Source organism: Larimichthys crocea, chromosome XVII, assembly GCF_000972845.2.
Source record: "Larimichthys crocea isolate SSNF chromosome XVII, L_crocea_2.0, whole genome shotgun sequence".
Taxonomy (NCBI): Eukaryota; Metazoa; Chordata; class Actinopteri; family Sciaenidae; genus Larimichthys; species Larimichthys crocea.
In genome coordinates this window covers 27,482,608-27,507,966 of record NC_040027.1, presented here as the reverse complement: position 1 = coordinate 27,507,966, position 25,359 = coordinate 27,482,608, and the positions used below count along the sequence as shown (strand labels likewise).

The 25,359-nt window shown below is 40.3% G+C and overlaps 1 protein-coding gene across 1 annotated transcript in view; it reads right to left on the bottom strand.

Moving 5' to 3' along the window:
* Positions 1 to 25,359, bottom strand: part of naaladl2 (N-acetylated alpha-linked acidic dipeptidase like 2) — a 504,703-nt gene that overhangs the window by 139,284 nt on the left and 340,060 nt on the right. The window contains exons 12-14 of the mRNA XM_019256507.2: positions 22,394 to 22,486; positions 10,897 to 11,084; positions 9,082 to 9,210 (exon numbers count right to left, since the gene is read on the bottom strand). Coding sequence (XP_019112052.1) covers positions 9,082 to 9,210; positions 10,897 to 11,084; positions 22,394 to 22,486 — 410 coding nt within the window. The remainder of the gene's footprint in view (positions 1 to 9,081; positions 9,211 to 10,896; positions 11,085 to 22,393; positions 22,487 to 25,359) is intronic.

Genomic DNA, 25,359 nt, shown 5'->3' with positions numbered 1-25,359 from the left:
TGGTGCAATACTGGGAGAACTCTTTCTTTCACCACACTGTACATTTCTCAGTGTTGCTCTGTTTCTCAGGCTGAATCAGACAGTGGAAAAAAAACATGGCCATCACTCCCGCTCTAATCAGCCCTGACTCACTTGAAAGGCTTACAACTACGCCTGTTTATTCCTGAAAGGATTCTGCATCAAAACACTGTCAGCCTGCCGGACTCTATTGATGTCAGTGTGGTGGAGACAGGTGGGTGTGGGAGACACGGCATGAAACGCAGAAGAAAGTCAGACAGGAACAGAGAAACAGGCGTTTACTGCAGTATCAAGCTGTAGCTGATTTGAGATAGTTTCCTCAGAATGTGTACCACATGTTAAATTTGTCTTAGAGGATGTAATGTGGAGACACTTATGTATACTAGGCAACAAATTGACTTCCTGAATTATATTGAAATAATTAGAGCCACCAGTGTGGCTAGTGGGAGTGTGTTGCATCAATATTGCTTCTATCATCAGTGTACTGGATGAGATGAGCTTTTGTCTACATCTACCACTAGTGCTCCAGACAGTAAGTGAAATGTGAAGGTAGCAACAGGGACGAAACTGTCTCTTAACATGACGGTGACGTCATGTTAGCAGAAACAACAGAAAGCAGCAGCAGTCACAGTCATTGGCTCTGGTTTAAATTAGATCAGTCCAGGAAATTCTGGTCAGCGGTTCATAAAACTGTAAACTCAGGAAATAATGTGACCGTGTCATAAGCAGCGATCAGAGAAAACAAACAGAACAGTAATTTAATAAACACCATAAACTCCTGGGGAAGACTGTTTTCCTCTAATTTGGTTTTCGACCTGAAGGATATCTAATTATAAACTGCAGAATTACTCAAAGTAAAGCACTTCATATGTGTATGTAGTATGTTATTGCTCCATATAAACAACATAGGACGCTGTATGCAATCATGCCACAAAGATTTAAGGCCACGTAAGTGTGGGGGACAGGATAATGCAAAGAGCAATTGATATAATGTCAAATTATTGATTTTAAAGATGATTTTGTTGCATCTGCTGTGCTCCTCCAGAGTCTATAATCAGAACCATGTCCATATCACCAGTCGGTTATTAATAGCAATGTCTGCCATAAAGCAATAACAGACCATAGAATACCCGCTAACCAATCAGAATCGAGTATTCAACAGAGCTGTACAATAAAAACTATTTATGGCCACAAAGAGCTCAGAGGGATTGAAAACACCACAATGGCCAACTGAATGTATAGAATACACACAAAACATGTGCCTATACACGCACACGCACACACATACACTAACACACACACATGCAGACAAAGAAACATAACTCTTCTGCACAGGTCTACGACCATTTCTTGGGGAGAGGGCGGATGAAGGATTTGCCACTCTGGTCTTTTTTCAGTCTAACAATGCACTGTCCACTGATGACCATTTGTTTTCAAATGGAGGTACCTGCTACAAGCCACCCACACTCTGACCGGAGAGCAAACACACATACATCTCTGGAACAATACCCAATTAAAGCACAAGCCTCTCCCCATTTGTATTGTATTCTTCAAGCCACCAAAGCTCCCCTTGTTTCTCTCTGTTTCCACCCTTTCTCTTCCCCTTGCCTTCTTTCTGTCCATCTACCCCCCCTGTTGTCTCTCCTCACGGCGTAAATCCCTGACAACAGAAAAATCTAGTTGAATTATAATTGGTTCCCAAGCACCCATTCCAAAACTATCAGTGCTGCAGCATCTCGATTTGGAAGACAGGTCCCGGCAAAGTAAGATAAGTAGGAAGTATTACGGCCGTTGCACAAACATGATTAACGACATGCTTAGATCCGTTTCTAAATATTGGGAGGTGCGGAGCGTACCTGGGGCAGCTCAGAGACTCTTGAGATGATGAATAGAGCGATGGTGTGCTGGAGATGCAGCTGCCACCGAATGGACAATTAGATACAACAAGGCGAGGTGAGATGAGACAGGAGGGTAAATAAAAAGTAAACACTGAGGAGGGACTCTTTGGAGAATCTTTGCTTAGTAGGGCTACAGTGTTATTCTGCACAGCTGTAATGACACATTGTGCCCACTGATTTGTTAACACACCAGCACACTTGTGGGACAATAAAGGTTTTCTACACAATCTGAAGTGACTACATGGAAACAAGGATGTGTCCCAGCATCCAAAAGGATTTTTAGTGATACAAATGAAACAAGAAGAGTACATGTTGGTGTATCAATTTAAAGCAAAATGTGACAAAGCATATAGGGAACCAATTTTACAGATCTAGACCTTATTTTTGTTTGAGGTTTGACTGATGATCTTTTAAAGGGGAACTTTGCTGATTTTCAACCAGCTTTATATCATTATTTAACATTGTTCATTTGCAAATGGACAATGTTAAACTCATCTCCACGGTGCCTGCACTGACAGCCTCCTATTTGCCAGATAAAGCAAATGGAAACACTGGAAATTCTTGGTTATTCGTAACTACAGACTGTACTCATGCATTTTTTATACTTCTAAATCAACAGTCAATTCAATTTTCCTCCTTCACATACAGCTCAACTTGGCCCAAAACAGTATGTAGCCGTTGGGTTTGAAATAGAGTCTACAAACTTCGAGTTTTTGAACACTTCCTGTAGTGGTGTTCTCTCCCTGCCCTCAGCCAATGTACTATATGCATTTCTTACGTAATTGCTCATGACTAATGCAAGTCAACACCACCGTGAGGTTTCTATGAATATACAGATGTCATGCAAGAGAATGTTTTCCTACTCCAGCAATCCAGTATATGGAACGCAGCTCTGGTTGTGGGCTTCCAGGCCGAGAACGTGCTGACTCACTGCAACAGATTGTGATGTGACTTGTTCAATACAGATTTCCATTTCCTCAACTGTCAAATGTAAAAAAAAAAAAAAAAAGAGAGTAGCGAGCCTTTTCTTAATACCTTGTGCCCTTAGTCTAGCCAGACTATGAGCATTCCAAATTATTACTTACGTTACTTATGTGTCATGAAATGAGCTCCATTTTATGTTCTTGTCAGGCCGGACTCAAAACAGGACTCAATCGCAGAGGTGTCAAATGAGCTTATTTATTGATAACAAAAATCCCTCGACAGAGTGAGGCTATGAAAATGGCCTAAACTAGGGAAAACAAAAACACTCCAAAGGAGGAAAACTCTAAACTACTCTATAAAGATTATCAAAATCAAAATTGCTCACAAGGAGAAAAAAACAACAGGCTGCAAAACATTAACTGAAGGCGCTCCAAAGAGGCTGAAAAACACTACGCTATGCACTATGAAACAAAAGGACTAGACTAAGAATTCACAACAAAAAATCACTCATACGAGGAAAAATAAACAAAGGAACACTTGAGCTATAACGCTATGGCTGTGGACAAGGAAACAAGGCTTGGGTGATCGCTACAAAAGACAAAACACTTTGGCACAAGACAAAGGGAGACGCAGACAATATATACACAGGGTAATGGGGAACAGGTGGAAACAATCAGGGCAGGGAAGACAATCAGACCGGTGACACATGAGGAAGGGCAAGTGACCTGAAACGAGAGGAGAGTTAACTTTCAAAATAAAACAGGAAATGACAAGACAGGACTAAAACCCAACTTGACCTCACCGTGGTGTGACAGTTCTTTACAAATCATAGACTTTGCTGCATACATTTGACGACCTGGTCAAGCCTATCCAAAAGAAGTGACCTGGAGTGCCTGGGTTATTGTAGTTTGTCTATATGATACTGTAGCCATTTTCCCCGTTTGTGCCCGTCTATGCCAGAAACAGAAAAATAATTAGAAATTAGTGAAAGTTGAGGGAAGAAGATGGTCGGTTGGTAAAGTGTGATAGCAAATCTTAATCTACCAAAAAACTAAAGAATGAAAAATGAGTGGAAGATAAAGAGTGCATACCTAAAGAAGGTTGGAGTAACATTCTCCACACAGCTCAGCTTACCAATAAACTCAAATTAAACCTTAACAGAACCTGATTTTTGAGGCATTTTAAGTGGAGATGCATGTCAACACTATCAAACTGCATTTGGGCATCTAATTACTCTCTCTGCAGATAAACAAAATCTAGCATGGTTTATAGGTAATATTGTGATATATTCACTCCATTACACATTATTACAATATAATTTACTTGTTTAGACCAAAACTAAACCCAAGTCCATGTGGGCACAATAATGAAATACTCTGATTGTGACTGCATTGTTGAACCTCCAAATGAGCAGAGACAGCTTTCAGACCGAAAATTTACACGTGCGGCTGATGCACCGTCAATCCAAGAGGGCACACGGAGCAATATATAGGCAATTACGCTCTAACTAGCAAGATCTGAATTGATAAAGTGTCGAGCCGAGTGAGAAATTGTCCTTGGGCGATGTAGAGAAAGCCAATCAGGTTGAAGCATGCTGTGTACAAGCTCCTGTAAGTTTCCCTCTTTCCTACAGCAATATTTACAGCAGCACTAATGTCCCCTGGGTATTTATGACCAGTGAAGAATGATGCCTGAGCAGAAGGTTTATATGCACCATATTCCTTAAAGAAGACGGTACTGGAGATGCTGCTACATGCATGAAAAACTTAACATGAAGCCTGACAGGATGGATACATTTAATAGAAAATGGAGAGCAGTTTGAAGTATGAGAGATATTTACTTTAAGAACATCAAAAGCCAAAGTTACTCTCTCTCTGTCTCATTTTCTTCTTCTCTTTATATGACACTGGTGGAGGCTGCAGCAGCTGAATGTCACAGGTAGACTGGCCCATTCCTACTAATTAGCTAGTTCATGGTAGAATGGGGAAATGACACATTATGTCGTCCTATCTGTCCATTCCTGACCTCTTGTACCTGCCCAGGTGCCTGGCACGAACATGAATCTTCCCAGAGGATGGATGACTAATCTAAAGACACAAATAAAAATACGGTAGCATAACCTGAGGAGACGAAGAGAGAAGGAAGAGGAGAAACGAGAGGATGGGGGAGATGCGGCGCCTGCTGCTGATGAAAGAGGAGATTAAGAAGTGATAGAGGGAGAGGGAGCAAGGTGGGGAGAGAAAGGGATGAAGTGCTTAAGGGAGAGGGGAAAGAACAAAAAAAGGAGGAGGAGGAGGTGGCCGTGGAGGCGGAGGAAGGAAATGAGTGAGGTGTGTTTTTCTTTCTTTCTTTTTTTTTCAAAAGGCAAAAGTTTTCAAAGTTTAAAGAGATGGTGAAAGTTGGGAGGAAGATGTCTACGAGGGATGAACATTTCTGCAAAACACCCCCAGGTTGGAATAAAGAGACAGTTTGGGAGGCTGAATCATAGAGCTGCTATACTTAATCAGTAGAATGGCCATCGCAGATTGTGTGCAAATGTGAAGTGTGAGATAGTGAAGTTAGTTTTATTTAGATCATATGGAGCGTGTCTTCCTCCTCCTCCTCTTGCAGAATAGGTGACATTCATTAAAGGCAAGTCTCCCCGTTTCTTGTGATTGTGTTTCTCTCCTTATGGTGCTAACTATCATGTGAATCTGTTATGGAGAGCACAGATGTGTAGAGAAAGATGAATGAAGGCGTGACGCAAAAAAAGCATGGGGAGAACTCATGTGGAGCAAAAATAAGGCACGTTGTTGGAGGTAAAATAGCCATGGCATGGGTGAAAATGTCAAACTGCTGCTTTTTAACATGAGAGTGGTACATCTAGTTATATCGGTCCCAGTCTGCCATTCTGAACATCAACACTGTCCACACACCAAAAGCCCGCTTTCTTCCGCTTTGCTGGGGATGCATAGCCTGTAACGTAAGCACGTTGTGACACACTAAAAAGAATCGTGAGCATTAAATTGAATTAAACGAGGCTTTGAGGTAAACTGCTTTTTTGTAATGAAGTTACTCGAGGTACTCGAGGAATTGTTGCAGCCCTAAAGCTTACTATACTTTTCACGTAGCTTTCCTACTAACACTTTTATATATCAAATATGTTGAAATATAAATAAATACATTTAAATCAATCCTGTATACATTCTGTAGAACTGGTCCTGCCTGTAAGATTTCGGGAGCTAACCCAATTGGGGGAATATGGCCGTATGTTTTCAATAGTGTATACCATATTTTCCTATAGAGTGCACCTGAATATAAGCTGCACCCACTAAGTAAAAAAAAAATCAATAAAAAAATACATATTTAGCCTAAGCCGCATCGGACTATAAGCCGGTGATATCCAGGTTGAGAAATGAGATATTTACCGGATACACAGAAAGATTTTGTACAGTAAATGTTTATTTACACTACCGGTCAAAAGTTTTAGAACACCCTAATTTTTCCAGTTATTTATTGCAATTCAAGTCGTGCAAGCCCAATGAATAGCTTGAAATGATACAAAGGTAAGTACTGAAGAGCCAGAGGTTAAAAAAAAAAAGGTTTGGTTACCCAAAACTGAAAAATAATGTACATTTCAGAATTATACAGAAAGGCCATTTTCAGGGAAGACAAAGTGGGTTAACAATTTAAAGCTGTTCTGCAGCAATGAAGGTTGAATCAGGCTTGAAAGCTGGTGCTACTAATTTCTACAGGTGTTCCAACTTTTCATTATTTCTTATAACCCCCTCTGTCTGCATAAAAGCAGTGTTGGAACACACTGTGTTACCAGACCCTCATGAGCATCAGGTGAACAGTGCTGTACTGCAGAAAGTAGTGTGTTGCTACAAAAATGGCGAGAAAAAGGCAGTTATCAATGGACGAGAGACAGACCATCATACCACTTAAAAATGTAGGTCTTTCCTACAGAGAAATTGCAAAGAAATTCAAGGTGTCAGTGAGTACAGTTTTCTTCACCATCAAAAGGCACTCAGAAACTGATTCAGTGACTCAAAAAGCCACAACTGAATCAGAGGACAAGTTTCTGAGAGTTACCAGCTTGCGTGATAGGCGGCTCACAGGACAACAGCTTCAAGCACAGCTTAACAGTGGTCGTAGTAAGCAAGTCTCAGTTTCAACTGTGAAATAGACTTCGAGCTGCAGGTTTGACAGGATGAGTTGCAGCAAGAAAGCCAGTGCTAAGACGTCAGAATAAGACAAAGAGGCTCTCTCTCTATTTCCTTTCTGGATAGCCAGATCGATGGCCTTCAAATTAAAAGCTCCATAATATGAACTTCTTTGTGTGCTTTCCATGATGAGGGGGTGAGAGGGTGTGAGAATAATTTGCTGTTAATAATTCGTCCTGCGTGTTGTGTTGCATGTGCTAAATAAAAACTAGAGTGTTCTTCTTTGCGCTGACTTCCCCTGTCTGTCTCGTTTTTGCACTTCCTGTTAGAGCGCCCCCTGGCAGCTGAAGAAAATTCAATAGAAAAGCTGCATCTTTGTATAAACCGCATGGAGGAGTGGTTCCTCATCTATGGAGTCTACCGTATTGAACCATACATTTCTATGGTAGCCCAGAATGGACAAACCAAACACTAGCTCTAGATATGGAGATTCACAGAGTTTTGCTGATTTTTTTTTTCTCTTACACATTAGGAAGGGTTATCTGTAGTCAGCCAAGTAGTTCAAATCTGCAATGTCACCACTAGATACCCTGTATTCTTACACACTGCTCCTTTAAGTATGTTTTAATGCTAGTACTTTTGTAGCTTTACTCAAGGACAGTTATGTTTGATTAGTTCCGTATTTCTTTATTTTTTTGCAAATAAACCATCAAATACACAAATTGTTTCCTCCTCATTCTTCCAGAGTCGAGTCCACAGGAGAGGATGCATTGCTGTCTGCTGCACTGTCATTTCTTGAACAACCTCAGTGAGTCATCTTCCAGCGATATTTTCAAATCCTACACAGTGGTTTAATTTTACACCTTGTTCACCTAAAACCATCTACCTTTGGGTTGCAGATGGAATGTACATAACAATGGAACAAGTGACTTTCTCACTGAATTTGACAAGTTAACGCCTCTTCATTTTTTCAAAAAATATACAACCAAGTCGCCAATATTTCACAGCCAATGTGCAGTAATGCTCTCATGTGGCTCTCTGGATTGACTCAGTTCAGTGAGCAGGAGAGAGCAGCTTCACATTGGTTCAGCCAATTAGCTGCCAGACAACCACTGAGAGTCTGAGAGAGTGGACTATGTAAGCATGACGTCAGCCAAAGGTTTTCCAAAGCGCTATTTTGTAGCTCAGTATGAGCAACTAGCGCTAAGGTGGGCCTGGGTGCTCAAACACGCCATCTGTACTGTAACAGTACCCACCTGTCAATCAAAGCATCCCCACTGTTAATTCTGCATAACTTTAAGCCTTAATATCATGTGAACAGGTGAGTTGTATATAAATTCACCCTCAGTACAGTTGTCATGAACGGGGAAATTAGCTACAGAGACCAAAAGTGTTTTTTGTACCAGGCTGTAAACATGTTTATTGCTGCTGTGAAGTTGGACATTTGAACATGGGGACTTATGGAGGTTGAAATGTTCTGCAGCCAGCCTCAAGTGACCGCTCGAGGAACTGCAGCACTTCTGCATTTTCTTCAATTCAGAGCAATGGAGGTACAACCGATTACTCACCCTCACTGTTTGTCCAGGAAACTTCTGAAGTAACATAAGAAAAGCTGCAGCAACATAGGTACCATTGGTTGTAACAGTAGTAGGGATGTAACAATATGGAAAATTTTACATCTCAATTATAGTGACCAAATTATCACGGTTAACAATATTATTGCGATATTCTTAATTGCTGTGCAGACAGGATAACTGTCCTCCACCAGCTGTCCCTCTGCATTCTTAAGAAACCCAAAATACACCCAGACCTCATAGTTGGTCCTTTTAGTGAGGTGGAAAATGTCCTGCGTGCTGCCAGCACTTTCTGCCATGCTTTCATTCTTGATGCCTACATTACAAGCTACGCATTCGCACTCGCGAATGGCTGTTATTACATATCCCGATAATCCAACGGTAATTTTTATCGCACAAGATTTACCGTAATACTGGTAACCGTTACATCCCCAAACAGTAGTAATCATGTTGTTAGTTGTTGTTAATCACTCAGTATGTTGCATTGGTGTTAGCAGTCATAGCAACAGCAGTAATACTTACTCTCTGTATATCTGAAGTGAGTTGCAGCAGTGTTGGAGAAGCTGTAGCTCTGAGAGTCTCCGTCCCTCTAACTGGAGAGTTCAGACTTACATAGGCCACTGCACTGCTCTTCAGGACGACACTGTTATCCTGAAGGGAAAACACACACACACACACACTCACGTCAGCATTACACTCTCACTGATATTCATAATTACACAATGAGTAGTTCCGACAGAGCAATCTGATTGGTCAAAAAGACGTTGAGAATGTGCTCAGATCAGCATGACAGCACACCTGATTCATCACTAAAAATATTATTCACCATCTCCACATTGTCACATCTTGACAATATATAACATTAAATATGAGTAAGTCCACTGGAAGTCTACTTTAATAAAGTAATACATCTGAATTTACAATTTCAGTTTTCTTGTGAATGAATATTCTGTGTGTTATGGAGCTGTTAAACAACCTCGTTAATACAGGTGTGTACCTCGTTAATACAGGTGTGTACCTCGTTAATACAAGGGTGTACTTCGTTAATACAGGTGTGTACCTCGTTAGTACAAGTTTGTACCTCGTTAATACAGGTGTATACCTCGTTAATACAGGTGTCTGCCTTGTTAATACAAGGGTGTACTTCGTTAATACAGGTGTGCACCTCGTTTGTGTGCAGCACGTCAGAGATCAAACCATTGTTTTTAAATGTTTTTAAAGACTAAAGGTCGACCAAATAAAAACTGAAGCTGAATATTTCATTAGATGAAAACATGTTGTGAATTTTGGAAATGATCGCATCTATCCTTTGCATGCTGTGGAGTTCGCTGTGTGGTGAGTGAATACTGAATACTAGTGATGTTAGTTTAAAAATAAATGTGAAATTCAAGGACTTAGAAGCTAGATGTGCTTTTTTCAGCAGATATCTTCATTAGTACTGAACTGAACTAGCAAAGCAGTTTAGGGATTATATGTGTGTTTATTCAGTTTGGGGAAGTCCATGAACCTTAGTTGGCTGGGACTAGAAATCGTCTGTGTTGCTAGGTCATCACTAAGGCTCAGACTACTTTCTAGAGTAGTAAACTGTGTTCCATTATATACAGGAGTCTACTGCCATGACTGATTGTTCTCCAGGTATTAGTCATTACCCTGTCTTTCTCCATGTGTTGTCACACTGTCGACACACATTATGACTATCTCAGAAAGTGTCTCCAGTTCTAAGGATGACATTATTGTCCTGTGCTCCTATTATGTTGTTCTTTGTCTGGCTGTTGCTCTCCATGTGATTGTATCTTATTTAAAACCATCAGGTTAAAACTGTGATCTAATCCACAGTACACGTACTGTGACAATCCGAGACTGCACAAACATGATTTTAATCCAATTCAATGGGAAGTCATAGTCAGCAAAATTATAGTTGTGTGACATTAAGAATAATGAATAATGAATCATAAGTGAGACCTGCACAGTCCATACAATGTGCTCTGATTGCAGCTGTGGAAGGTCATTCTTCTATTGTGGCAGCATTCCTATCTTGAACTGAGAATGCAGTTGGCACTAATGCCCTCTGTTTTGTGTCATGGTCCTCTCATATCATGACATTTTGGCTATTTCATCTTACATTCGAAAAAATATGTACAAGGTTCAGTCACATTCTATCTGAAGAACAATACTGTCTTTTGAAAAGTTGAACATTAACAACAGTTGAGCATACTGTGTATTATGGTACTTTTATTTACTGCGTTTTTACATCTGCCTCAGTTTAAATCATTCCAGAAGCTTCTTTTTATCCCTCAGCTGACATTTAATAAAGCAGATGCGCTTGTGCTTGCTGACCTTTCCCCACTCGTAGGACCCGATGTTCCCCAGAGCTGTGCCTCCCCATGAGCAAAACACAGTGGTACGGTCTGGCACCCATCCTCGTTTGGTTTGCTCCGTCAGCGCAGCGATGAGCTGATTCATGATAGCTGAAGCCCCGCCTCCCTGGTCGCTGTCATGACGACTGCCGACCAAAACATAGCGATCTGAAAACAGATAAAGGAAAGAAAATTGTTATTTTTTTCATTTAGGCACATACTTGCACTGCATAGCATTATGTATTCTATATTTCACTCATCTATTACAGCTGTGCTTGGATTGGTCCCATATAACGATCAGTACATGTGTAGCGTTGGAAAACTTTAAAGTGGATGTTAAAGAAGCAGATCTGCAAGCACTGATGAACAAAAATATAAAAATAACAGAGACAGAAAGAAGTCTTCCCCTCTGTCTCTCGTATTGAAATTAATCAGAATTCCACAGACTGAAAGAGCTGACATGGGAAGTCTGTGCTGCATGCATTTGCTTAGAGAGAGGTCAATGTATCAAGACCAGTGAGATGCAAATAGAGAATTACAAAAAGTAAATGGTGAATAGAGATTTATAAAATGAAAGTCTAACAATGCTTCAGCTCAGTAAAAGTATCACAAAACTAAATTCAAGTACAGTTTTTCACCACAGTGCGGTTTTCCAAAGAAACGCACACACAAACATGAACGCTCCGGGCTTCTTTGTACGCCTTACATTGTCTACAAAGACAGAGTGTTGAGTGTGGATGCACAAAGCGGCTTCCTGCAGGCGAAGAGAAGAACAGAGCAAACCCCATCACTCCAACACAGAGTGCTGATGACTTTGTTTGAGAAAAGAGGTGCTTAGAGAAGCCTGCTAGCTTAGCCTAAGAATCTGACAACATATTACTGCAGTGAGAGTGGCTTCCAGGGTAAACCAGCCATTACTGTAAACTGCTTTAAATCAGTCATATGTGAAAGTGCAATTTGCTTTATTTTTCATTTAATTGTATTTCTTTTTTTTCATGGGTACGTTTATTGCTCAGAAGGGATTTACACACTAAAACTTAAATGAAGCATTTACAAGAAACACTTATTAATACAAATTCTATATAATAATTAAATAGGCTACACGAAGTGGCATTCTTGTTTCCCTAGGTCAAGACAAAGCATTATCGGTTCAGCAGGCACTGACTAAGGTTTAGTGCAGTCAATGCGGACGACTGTTTGTCTCTTGAACTGGAGGTACAGTATTGCAGACTTGAATGATCACAGATATGTGCAAGTAAACACTGTTGGTATTTTGGTACAAGCAGATTTTCGAAGATACGTCAATTTGTTTTTTATTTGTTTTGTTTTTTGTTAGAATGAAATCCTATGAAACAAAGCCACAGATTGATCTTACTAGTCAAGTTATGTAAAAAGCATGTTTAAAACAGTTGACTGGTGATTTAATTGCTCACCAGTAGCTAGTAAAACAACAAGAGTAGCAGAAAAACATACAAAAACTACAATAAATAGTGATGATGATAAAAGACAAGGGGATGTCAAAATATGTGTACTTTTTTAATAAATCTAGGAAAAATTATCATAAAGTATATTAAAACCTATTAAGAGCAACCAAACACAATTGAACATCTAAAGTTATGCCTCACAAGTATCAATGGAAGATGAAGATTTGGTTGACAGAAGCTTCTTCCAAAGCTTTTGACCTGTTTTCACAAAAGCACAATCTCCTCAAGAACTATTCACAAGTCTCAATTGGAGAACAGTTACGCCAAAACCCCACCGGGCATGTCTCAGTCATGTTGCGACCACAGCACTGTTTCCCTATTTCAAACCACACCACGGACAATGGAGGACGTTTTGCCCTCCAGACTTTCTGAAATAGACAAGGATACCAGCCAGTGGATATCTTTAAAAAGAAAAAAACCTTGACTAACAAGCATTGTGTGTTCCTTCATTACCGCCAAAAACAACACATGGTTTTACAGGAAACTATGTGGCGGACTATTTCTTGGCTAGATCCAATAACTGGAGTCACTGCTGTGACAACAAGACTCTAGAAAATTGCTGCAAAGTATATTAAGCTAACCAGGGAGCTTTAAATGTGCTGGTAGGCAGACTCTGTCATCTTTGAATAGAGCATGGGTAGCAGTTTCCTCCTGTTCCCAGTCTTTATGATACACTAAGCTAACCAACTGTCAGTAATGTAAATATTAAGCAAATTGCAGACAGAGTCTGAGTGAGAGTCTTATTTACCTTGTGGCAGGAAAGCAAATTACTTGTTTAATTATTCTCAGCTATTAAAGTATTAAAAGTCAGAATATTTCTGAAGAGTCACATTTTTTTGTTTGGATTTCTTCAGATTTGTCACTGCGTTAAATCTAAATTAACTTCCTTCAGTATTCTTCCTAGAAGCACTCACTCAGCTTGATCAATGGTCTAACCTACAGAATCCCCCATTAGACTGCACTTTAAAATCTGCATGAGAAATGGTCATGGACAAGAGAAGAGCAATGTGCAGAGTCTATGGAGGGAGTATGTACTTTAATTGTAAGTGCCACGTTGGAGCCTGATGTATCCTAACATAGATTCCATCTGTGAGCATCACTCTGTGCCTCCCTTGCTTATATGATTTGGAATCATCCAGTTTTTGCAGATCTATTTTTGAAACTCTGTCAGCTGGATCTTTAGATTGCCATATTTGGGTTCTCTTGGGCGTGAATTGTCACGAAACTTGAGTCAAACATTGATGCAACCTTTGCAACACTAGAATGTAGTGACTGTAATGGAAACTTTTCTCTCTCTCCCTCTTTTACCCTAGTTGTTTATTGTCATTCTTTAATTTCATATCAGTATATTCAAAAGTCGGAATGTTTTGGGAGATAGGTTAATGTTGGGAATTATTGGGAATTGTTGACAACACAAATTTTAAGCTTTATCCTTTAAATGTAGTCTGGAACATTTGTCATATCTGCAGTAAACTTAATTACTGTGTACAATAAAAATCCTCAGGTCAGTCAGGTGCTCATTGGCTTTCCTCTTTAAACATAAACTCTTTAAATGAGCATTGGCTGGAGGTATCTGGTATTGTAAGTGAAGCTAACTGATGTTGGCATGTTGATTTGAAATGAACGTTTACAGCTTTTCATTCCTTATAATTTGAGGCTTCATGTCAGATTTGATATGTATGCACATTATTGATTCTTTTTCAGAATTCTGCAGACATTTTTAAATTGGCTGCATTTGAACAAATATGGAAGTTTATCTAATTACCACACATATTACATCTCTTATACCTATTAGACCTCCTGATTTTGCTTCCACAGTTACCCTGGAGACTGACAAGCTAATTTCAGAATTGTGTAAATGTAATTACAAGGGTTAGAGGTTAGATGGTACTTTCTCCCTCCACATAAGCAAACAAATTGTTATTTAACAGGTTCATGCAAAATAGCACATAGTTAAATAGTAATACCGATTTAATAAAGATTCATGGAAAACAGCCATTGTTATTGTCGAGGGTTGCGTGACTCAAAACCTTTGCAAATATGCATGAATATTCATTCTGTTTTCGAGGGTTGAGATAAATGAGCACGGAACAGACATATGACCAAACGCTAACAACCAGTTAAAGTGTCGTTCCTTCCAGAGATTTGTGGCCCATATTATCTGCTTTAGTGGCCCATTATAGCTGCCTAATATCACACTGTAAATCAGCAAGGTAATTTTCCACCAGCGACTGGGCAGGAAAGGTACAGCAGCAATGCTTTGCTACAAGTAGAGGCGAGGGCGGGATGGGAGGGTGACAGTGTGGGTGAGGCAAGGACGAGATAAAGGTTCTCCTCTGCAGAATGACAATTAAAAAAAAGGATAAGGGCAAACAGAAGCTAAGCAGAAGAGGCCGGTCTGCCATTTAAACATTAAAAGGACACAATATGTTTGAAAATGACCTGAACGGACACGACAAAGTAGCACAGTTCAGTACAACTAAAAAAAGACACAAGAGAATCAAACGACTACATGAAATTTCAAAGAGGCCACTCATAGAAATGAACCTGCAGCGAACTGTCACCTGACCATACAGGTGTACAGAGCTTTGTAGCCTGTAGCTCACTGCTTTGCATGTAGAGCCCTTATAATCTGCTCTCATTGACCATTTATACCGGCAGCAGTTGGTTACTGTTTTAAACTCTGATAAATTCACTGAACCCTACCTGTCCAACAGTAAATAGCAGACAGACAAAGACAGACACGGGAACACAGTGGCAGCTAAAGAGCCACATATTCCCCTCAGGAGTTGGTGGAAAGCAAAAACCGGGCTAAAAGATTAGCAGACATTTAACTAATTAGACGGACAAAATTAGATTTGATTTAAATTTGATAATAGGCAAGATTTGGTGTTTTTTGAGGTTATCAGGTTGTTGGACAGTTCATTTTATGTTTAGTGGCCAAAGAAATCAATGCACATTAGGACAAAGTTTGTCACCACTAGAGCTGTTACCTACAATTATTTTAACCCTCTATGGCATGAATTTTTATTTTAGGAAAAAAATATTTCACCCTAGTTTTTGGGAGCTTGTGGGTCCCTGATAATATATCAGTCATAAAATGTGTCCCCCCTGACACCCCCTACCAGATTTTGGTTTGTTGCCTCAGGGCAACAAGATGCAACAACAAGATGCTACAGTATGAGGGTACTAAAATGCTATATTATATATGTGGCTGTGGATCGGACTGGGTGTAGCGGGTCCTTGTCTCCTCTTTTCTTCATACTCCCCAGCAATGGTGTAACTGTGATGACCTCTTTTATGCTCCAGAATCTTTCCACTTTTGCACAAGCTTTCTGCGATGTACAACTTGAATGTATACAGCTTCATCTGTTCCTCTTTTCTCATCCCAGTGCTGCGGCAGTCTCTCTTGTAGAGTAGCCAGGCAGTTACGATGATCATATCGATAGTGGAACATCAGCCGGTGGTACCACTTCTTTGATCTGATTTTCTTGCGGTACAGTGCAATGAGAGAGTCCAGCAGATCCACCCCACCCATATTCTTATTGTACTCTCTCACCACAGCTGGACAGGGGACTTTGATGGCTTTCTTTTGTTTGCCATTCAACCTATCAACCTTGGTGACTGGTCCAATGTAGTCACTGAGAAGACTGACTGAACAGTTATACCATTTTACAGTATGCAAGGTGGTTTCTCCAACCTTGGCCGTCTTCTGTTTAAAAGATTTACGTCCATTTCTCTTCAACTCAGCCTCACACTTTAAGTTGACACCTAGTAGTCTGTTGCTATGAATTCCCTGCTAAGTGTGAGTATGAGAGGGACACTCGAGAACCAGTTGTCAAAGAACACCTTGTAGTTCTCTCAAATTTGTGCGGGACACCATCAGAGCCAGCCAAGATGAGTATCTTGTAGCGCCATTTCTTTGGTTTTGATGGCAGGTATTGCTTCAGTCTATTTCTTCCTTTGAAAGGAACCATCTGCACGTCTACAGCCAGCTTCTGACCCATTGGGATCTTCTGCAGTTCTGAGCTACAATGAGTGACCAGTGGTTGGATTTTCTGGAGCGGATCATCATTTTCTCCTTGTCTCACTTCATTGTTGTTGAAGTGCAGGGATGATTTTGATGAACTCCCATCCATTTAGTGACATGGTGTCAGCTACCTTGGACACTTGGGTAGCTTTGGTCCAAAACATGCGGGTGTCTGGTAATCCAAACAATGACATGTGCACTGCTGTACCCAGTTCTTTTGTAGTAAGGTTAAGGGGCTTGTTGGTGTCACACTGAAAGGCATATAAATTTGACTGTTCTTCTTTCAGAATGTCTTCAGAAAAGAACATCTTGAAATATTCATGGGGGGACATGATGTGATCTGATTTTGGAAGGCTGGCCTGCCATTCTGGGTAATCAGTGATATTGGCACTGTTTGCTCTCCACCGGGATACATGTGGAACATCTTCCTCAGAAACATCATCTTTATTTCCCTTCCCAACAACCAGGAAGCGCAGATCATATACCTGTAGATCTCTTCACCCACTGATGTCCAGGCACACACACACACACACACACACACACACACACAAACACAAACACATGTTCATTACATATAGTATGTTACTCTACTGACTGAACCTTAATCTCCTAAGTCTCCCTCAAACCTGAAACTCTTCCTCACTGTCACTCTCCTCAAGCTCACTGTCCTCACTTTTAGAAGGAATAAGCATAACTGCTTGATCATGTTCCTTACACCCATAAAATGTTTGTGCATCCATTTCCTGTAAGTAATAGTAGATAGGAAAGCAAAAAAAAAGAATATGATGATGACTGTGCATCCCTACACATATCCATCCATAAGAATGTTATTGTTCAAACAAAAGTGGTCTAACTGCACAATGTTGCCCTGAGGCAACAAATGAAAAAATACTATTTTACTATATAAATAAACACATTTTTACTGAGCGAGTACAGTCCGTCATGACCCGGCCTGAAGAGGATGATAAAGACGGGAGAAATGCAGTGCATAGCCAGTAGAAAAATATATTTATTTAAACAAAGTAACACAACCTAAAGTAACGCAGGTATGAGGTGTGTACGTCAGTGGTTTCAGTCATGTAAATGTGGGTGTATTGATCCTGTAAGATGAGATGTTATGAAGTGGAAATAAAGGAAACGCCAAAGAAACCAAAAAGGTGCGGATGCTGGCGAGGGAAGCAAGCGACCCTGGCAGACAGCCTCTAGCCCTGTTATCCAGCTGGAACACCGGGCCCAGGTGCTCCTGATCAGGTTGATGTAGTCAGCTGATCACCTCGGAAAAAGACAGACCATTACATCACCAGAGTGAAAACCTATGGCAGCCTAAACAGTATAGACAGGCCCGTCACAGACCACAGGTGAAAACCTTGCAAAGGTTATTATAGATGTACTGCTCCGTCTGAATTTGTCAATCACTGGGTTGAGAGGGCATGCCTATGATGGTGCTGCAAAAATAGCAGGGATATATTCAGGAGCACAGGCCATTATCAAGAAGCATCAACCTCTGGCTCCTTATGTACATTGCAGGGCCCATTGTGTGGACCTAATCACACAACGTGCCTGCACAGCCTCTCCTGTTGTTCATGACTCTTTGCAGTGGGCTCGTGAATTGGGAGTTCTGTTTGGCCAGACAATGAAAATAAAGTCCATTTTTCAGGATATTGCAAAAGCAGAGAGTGGGTCAGCCCAGTCTATCAGGCCCTTGTGTCCCCCAAGGTCAACTGTACTCCTATGATGTTGCTGCAAACATGGCAGGGATAAGGTGAACTGTACGTACAGGTGCCATTTGTTCACTATTGAACCAGTATCGGCCTGTATTGCTTGTTTTAGGGGAAATGGCTTTTGGTAAGACAGATTTAGCCAGCAGGGCAATTGGCTTGCTTGAAAGATTGCAAAAGAGCAGTGTAGTTCTTGGTCTTCTGCTTGCCTTGGAGGTTACAGAGGAATTGGAGTGCCCCAATAAGTCTCTTCAGAGTCATTCACAGACAGTTGATGGTATGCTTGCTGCTGTCACGTGCGTCAAAGATCTGAGAGATTTCAAAGTATCTACAACAAAGCATCACAAATGTGTGAAAAACTCAACCTGTCTCCGATTGAAATGCCTCGGGTCCGAAACCCTCCCAAACGCCGGGCTGGTGAGGCTGTTGCCCATGTAACTCCCTCCTCAGCTGACTACTTCAGAACAGAATTTTTCAAGGTTCTGGACACTGTAAGTTTGCAATTCACAGAACATTTTGAAAATGAAGGGCTGCTAATGATGAGGAAAAAGAAAAAGTACTCTTAACAGGGGTGACAGATGATATTTTGCTGCAATACCCAGAAGTGTACAGACCTTCTCTTCAAGTGCAATTAGCAAAGTTCCCAGTCCAAGTATGACTTTCAGTCAAGCAGTGAGGCTGCTACCATTCTGCAAGGAATGTTGCGAGAAGTCAGTGCTCTCTTTGAACAAATAGAAATACTTGTGTGGTTGCTCCTTACTGTGCCTGCCTCCTCCCCTGACGCTGAAAGAAGCTTCAGTGGTCTTTGGAGGTTAAAAATCTGGCTCCGAAGCACAACAGGCTAAATAGTATTACTGTGTATGATATCCACAAAGATAAACTGAATAAACTAAATAGGAGACAAATTGCTCAGCAATTCATTGCAGCTAATGAGAGGCGCAGAATCACGTTTGGGTGCTTCACTTAGGTGAGAGGTACAGCTACATATATGTACATGTTGAGGGAGGCTTCCTTATTCCTACATGATAGAGAATATATTGGCCTATCACAGATAGATACATATATTTCATTCATTTTTTAAACAACATCACAGTTATTTACTGTAGAGGATCATCAACAAAAAGACTTACGTTTTACTTAATACAACTGTTATTTTATTTTGATTACATTATTGTTTCTGCTTGGGTCTAAAAAAAATCTAGAACTGATGATATTATTTTGTAATACAGTCGTCCCTCGCTATAACGCGGTTCACTTTTCGCGGACTCGCTGTTTCGCAGATTTTTTTATGTGTAGTTTTGCATGCTTTTTTTTACAGCGTACTGTACAGTATGAACGCGCATTGTGTTCTGCGTCCTAAATTGGCTAAGGGAGAACTGCACATGTGTTCTGCATCCTGTTTAAGGGAGTACTGTACAAAATGCTTGTAAAAAGGTGTATAAAAGTGTGTGGTTAGGGGTTTTACGGCCTTAAAACATGTATAATAATTGTAAAACGTACTTTGTGGATTTCGTTTATTGCAGGTTATTTTTAGAACGTATCCCCCGCGATAAACGAGGGACCACTGTATAGTTAATCAGGAGAGCCTGTAGCCTTTGATTCCCTTCAAAAGGGAAAGAGAAAAGGGAAAAGGGAAAGTTCAAAAGGGAAATACTGACATGGATGTTTAAAGATGTAGTTTATAGGTAATTTCAAAGAGACTTTTTGTTTATTATTTATTTATTTGCAGATATTATTTGACTGCTGTATTAGGCAGCAGGCATAGGTCATATGATGTTTCTTAATTGGTTCATTTTGCACATCAGTGCTGTCATAGTTGATCATAAAATCAATGATAAAATAGCTACATCTTAATATTTATATGTTTATTGTTGTGTCACTTTCACTTGTCAATTCTTGCCATTAAATTAAATTATGTGGCATATTACCCTGTTACCTTGTCACTTCCATTAAATTTTGGCAGGGCTGGGGGGTGTTCGCCCAGGGCGCAAAAAATGTGGCCAGAACCGGCGCTGAATTTTGGTGCTGATAATTTTACAGAACTTTTGGTGTTCAGTGTTTTCATTTGGCATTTAATTATCTGGCTACTCACCCTGTAGATGCTCCAGGGTCATTCTATGTCAACTCACCAGAGTTTGGCAGCTTTAGATTTTGACTTTAGATTTTGATAGTATATTGTTTTAAAGAACTAAAGTCGGTTCCCTGGTGCTCTGCTGTTTGTGGTTATGTGGTTCTTTAGCTGCTAAGGAGAGGTGCAATTGAATGCAAGAGGATGATAAATCACTCAACAGACCTCTGAACGATTTGTCCCTCTCACTTTAAAAAGATGGCTATGCCCCTGCTCACAGCACACAGTATAGAATTAGACTGAATAGATCGGTCGATAGCTGATCTAGAATTTTCTTCAATATCTGGACCGATACCAATATCAGATCGGTGCATCCCTAGTTATGTTATTCTTCCTTTACACTTTACAGGAAAAAGTGCTTGTCCTTGGATGATATGGATGACCACGTGTAAATGCACTCAAGAAACACGAGCTACAAAGTTCATTACAATCTCACAGCATTTTGTATCGCATCTTATTAAAAGAAAAATGAATATGAACCAGTTCATTTTGCACAACACTGTACTTAGTTTTGACACACAGTCTTCATCCGTAAAGGTCCCCATCACTGTCCTCTCCTACCATCTTCACTGCATACCCACATCCAAAACAGCCTCTGGGTAGTGGTAGTACTGACCTCAGCTGAGGCTTGAAGACACAAACATGCACACACACACACACACACACATACACTTACTGAGTTCCTCTAGGTAAATTGTGTAGTCTTGTGTGAACTAATTAATATGCTAATGTGACCTCACAGCCAGTTGTGGGTGGTAGTAGTGGGTTGTGTTGTGCGTATTTCTTTTCATAAAATAAGCTTATTTTTTTATATTTAATTGCATTAATGTATTTATATAATTATTATGTATACACCTGTGTATTATCCTTAGTAGTGTCTTGCAGATAAATTTACTATTCAACAGAACATTTTTTACATTATACATATTTAAACTGCAGCTATTCATAAGGTTGTGCAGCCTAGCTTAGCAATTAGCAACAGCTTCTCTCTCTTCCTCTCTCTTGCACGGTGTGTCACATTTAGTTACTCCTCGTCCTCCTTTAGCGATAATGGCACATTTAACAAATGTATTAAATGTATGCAGATTTAACAACTCTGATAATTTGAAGCTCCATTTTGCAAAATATGAAGTTAGCGACACCAGCGACCATAGTCAAATACATCCCTGGGCCCTGAGCGGGCCACATTGAGTCAAATTTGAAACTGCTGGCTAGGCTAAATCCAGATAAATATAGTAAGATTGTTATTCCCAATCGCCGTAATTACGCCAATCCAATCGTACATACGCCAAAACAATGTCAGACTCGACACGACATGTTTAGCCACATGTTATCATTTAATCGCTGGTCGAGGTGGTGTCCAGCAAACAATGTGGGCTTCGTAGATCATTTTTTGTGTAAAACCTAGTCTGATTAGGCGACACGGCATTCATCTCCTCACATCTTATATTAACAGCCACCTAAGACTAAAAAAAAACTGATTGAAAACTGGACTGGTGCATCTATTTCCTGTTTGTTCTTGCACTGAAAGACAGATGTAAATAGTAGATACCTGGATAATGTTAATGGTGGTTACCGACGTGAAGCCATTATTTTTGGAGACAACTCATTTCCAGACTGAATCACAGCAATGTGTTTACTGTAGCTGTGGTGTATGACTAATACAGCAAAACCAGAGAAACCAGAGAGTTTAGTGTGATAATGTACAAGTATGCTGTACCACCAGCATATTTGAAGCAGTATAATGATTTAACATTAATAATGGCAGGGCTGATTAAATATGAAGTTAGTCACGTTAGCAAAAATAAGTATGCAACATCTAGTTAGACTTTCAAAATAAAGCTTGTTTAATGTTGTCCATGAATCCAACTGGATAGTTTTAGAGACATTTCAGGCTAACTGTGGAGGGTTTGCCCAATCTGACTGGCGTCTGATTGGCGGCTAAAGAGTGATGTTGAGTTGTGTTTTTCTAATAGTTGGATCTGGCTTGACTTCCCTGCTGCAGGGCGCTGTGCAACACAGCCACAGTCAAAATGGACAAATGAAAAAACCTGCATTTTCCTGTCTGAATGTGGCCTTATAGCTTTGAGACAAAACTTCAGAGCACTTATACAGACCTGGGTTCCTCCTCCCTTTCAGGTACCCCACGACATTGTAGATTTTCTTGGAGGACAGCTGGTTCCCAACAGTCAGGGTAATCTTCTTTCGTTCTAGGAAAAATAAGACAGATTTTAAGATGAAGTACAGTGCAACAACTTGTAATATAATCCTAATTTTGACTAGCCTTGTGCAAATTGACACTGTTATGTCAGTTGTTGATCGGACAGAAGGATTGTGACCCATTAGTTTGTTGGTAATCACCCAGAGAGAGGGTGTAAATGAGAATGAGAACAGCTCACAGGCTCTGTCAAAGATGGTGTAGCCAGCCTGGAAGAAACACAAGCTGAAATCATAGGAAAGTGGTGGGAAGTTAAAGTCTTCTACAGTTTTGGTCCTAAAATCCTAAAAGTGGTTCTTAAAACTTACCCCTATCTTCTAATGAATATGGTTTTATACTGGATTTCCTTACTGTTATTTGACACAAGAAATTTCATTTTTTACTGGACAGAAGGTTTCCAAGGATTGAAATGAATGTTTGAAAACACATTTTGTGAAACATAACTATGTCGTCATCCTGCTCTTAAATTAATAAACGACCCAAAATGCCCTCAAATAGAAACAATGTCATTTACATGAAGGTCTAAAATGTAACTGGCTCTCACAAAAACAGCAAAACACGCCCAGACTCACAATCTCTTTCTCTCAGACACACACACACACACACACACACACACACACACACACACACTGTACAGTGCCACACGTCAATGGATATTGTGTCTGCCAGGTCTGCTGCCTTGCTGGATGGCTGTGAGCTCTGGAGGTGGGGTGATGGCTGGATATCTGAGGGAAACGCAGACGAAGTGCCAGTAAAGATGTGAAGCAGGGGCTCAGACTGTGTGTGACAGAAGTCCCCTGCCTACAGCACAGCACTACTATGACAGCCCACTTTCCCCAGCTCCGCTCCTGTCCTCTATCCTCTCCCTTGCCTGTCTCCTCGTCCTCTCGCTCCTGTTTAATACATTATAAAAATTCACTGCTTTCTCTCATAGGCGCCACATAACCCATTTATCACTTTTGACGTTGGCACAAATGACTTTGGCTAAAGAGCAGGGATGGAACATGTGGCCCGTTTGTGTATTCAATCTGCAGACGTACGCACAGAGAGCAGCGAGAGAGATTTGTCATCGAGTAATTCCACTTCATGATGAATGGGTTTATAGATAGGGCTGCTTCTACAGGTAAGGGGTGACTCTTAGTTAAGTTTTGAGAGTATATGAAAATATTTAAAGGGACGACAGTATGTATCTAATTCTCACAAGCTAAATAAAATGTGAAAGCAGATATTGTCATAGCCACTCTCAGCAGGTTCTTCCCAAGTGAATCTACCTGCTGCTCTTAAAATAATACCAGTGAAAGACAGAATATTAATGGTACAATGTGTCCTAATTTTGTGCCATTTTCTCATGACACATTCGATGATTTCCCCTACAAGGCCGCAGAGTGCTTATACAGACTGTGTCTCAGGGACGCAGGTCCTCCCCCTGCACAGCGTTTCAATCCCTGAAAAAGACCCTTAAACAAGATGCTTAACCTCTGTCTGCTCCATGGAACATCACACTCGACTGACCCTCAAACAAGTCCTCTTTCTAAAACTATAAAACAAATGATTTGATATTGTCTTCTTAAACAATTGTGACGAAAATGAATCACTGCCACCTCTTGGAATAGCTAATTTTTGCAAATGCTTTTAATTGCTTTCTTTTTGTGAGTTTGACTACAAGAACAGCTTCACTGTGTGTTGGTATTGATAAGACCCTTCTATAGGACTGTAACGCCATTCTTTACAAAGAAATCCCCTCATTTGATGTTTTACTGATGGTGGTGGAAAGTGCTGTTGAACAGACTTGTCCAGAGTCTCCCATGGGTGTTCAGTTGGGTTGAGATGTGGTTACTGCGACAGCAAGAGCATATGATTCATACAACATTCAGTGGCCATTAATGCCCTATAGTTGGGGGCACTGTCATCAGGATAGATTTTATCATTGGATAATGGCACTTAAAAACACAGAACAAATTTGTAAAGATTTGCATTCACCCTTCCCTCTATGTGGACCCAAACTATGCCAGCAAAATGTGTGGAAGCATCTGCTTTTATTATATTTCTCCACTCATTTATTCAGGTTTTTCTGTCTCACCCTGTGTCTGTATAAATACAGTTCTGGATAAAAAGTGACTCGACTCCAGATCTTCTTAAACCAACGTCTACATGTATAGCAGCCACAGATACATCTCATTCTACTTAAAAAGTTACTGATGAGGTGATCACCTTAGCTGTGGGAAAAAAAAATCAATTTTCAGCTTTACCTAACATCCAATCATATAATTTAAGTTTTAGGAATTAACCATTTATAGGTGTTCACACACCAATGGCACAGAGAGCAATTTGGAGCTGAGTATCTTGCCCAAGGACACTGACATGCAGAATGGAGGAGCCAGGGATTGAAACGCTGATCATCTGATTGGTGGATGACCTGCTCTACGTCCTGAGTCACAACCACCCCCTGAAGCACTAGAAGTGCTTCAATAAACCAAAAATCAGGCACTTATTTTGTGAAGGACACATGAATCAAGCCCATACAAGGTTATTTTGAAAGAAAACTTTATTCTGCTCTGATAATGTTACCCAACTCTGAGGACTTGTTTTTCCACTGGGACAATACTTAATACCACATAGCAATGAAGGTGTAGATGGAGGACCACTGGGCATAACAAAAAGAGCCCACTGATTCACCATGATATTTTATTTGGCATTATGCACATATGTATAGTTGTTTAATATCGCTTGCAGCAGTATTTGAAAGTTTTGATGCCATTAAATCTTTTTTAGATTCAAGCACCATCACATAAACTCACTAACATTTCATTGGTGACGGCATCAACAACTTTGAAACACAACCTGTTGCCATGGGAAATGAATCAC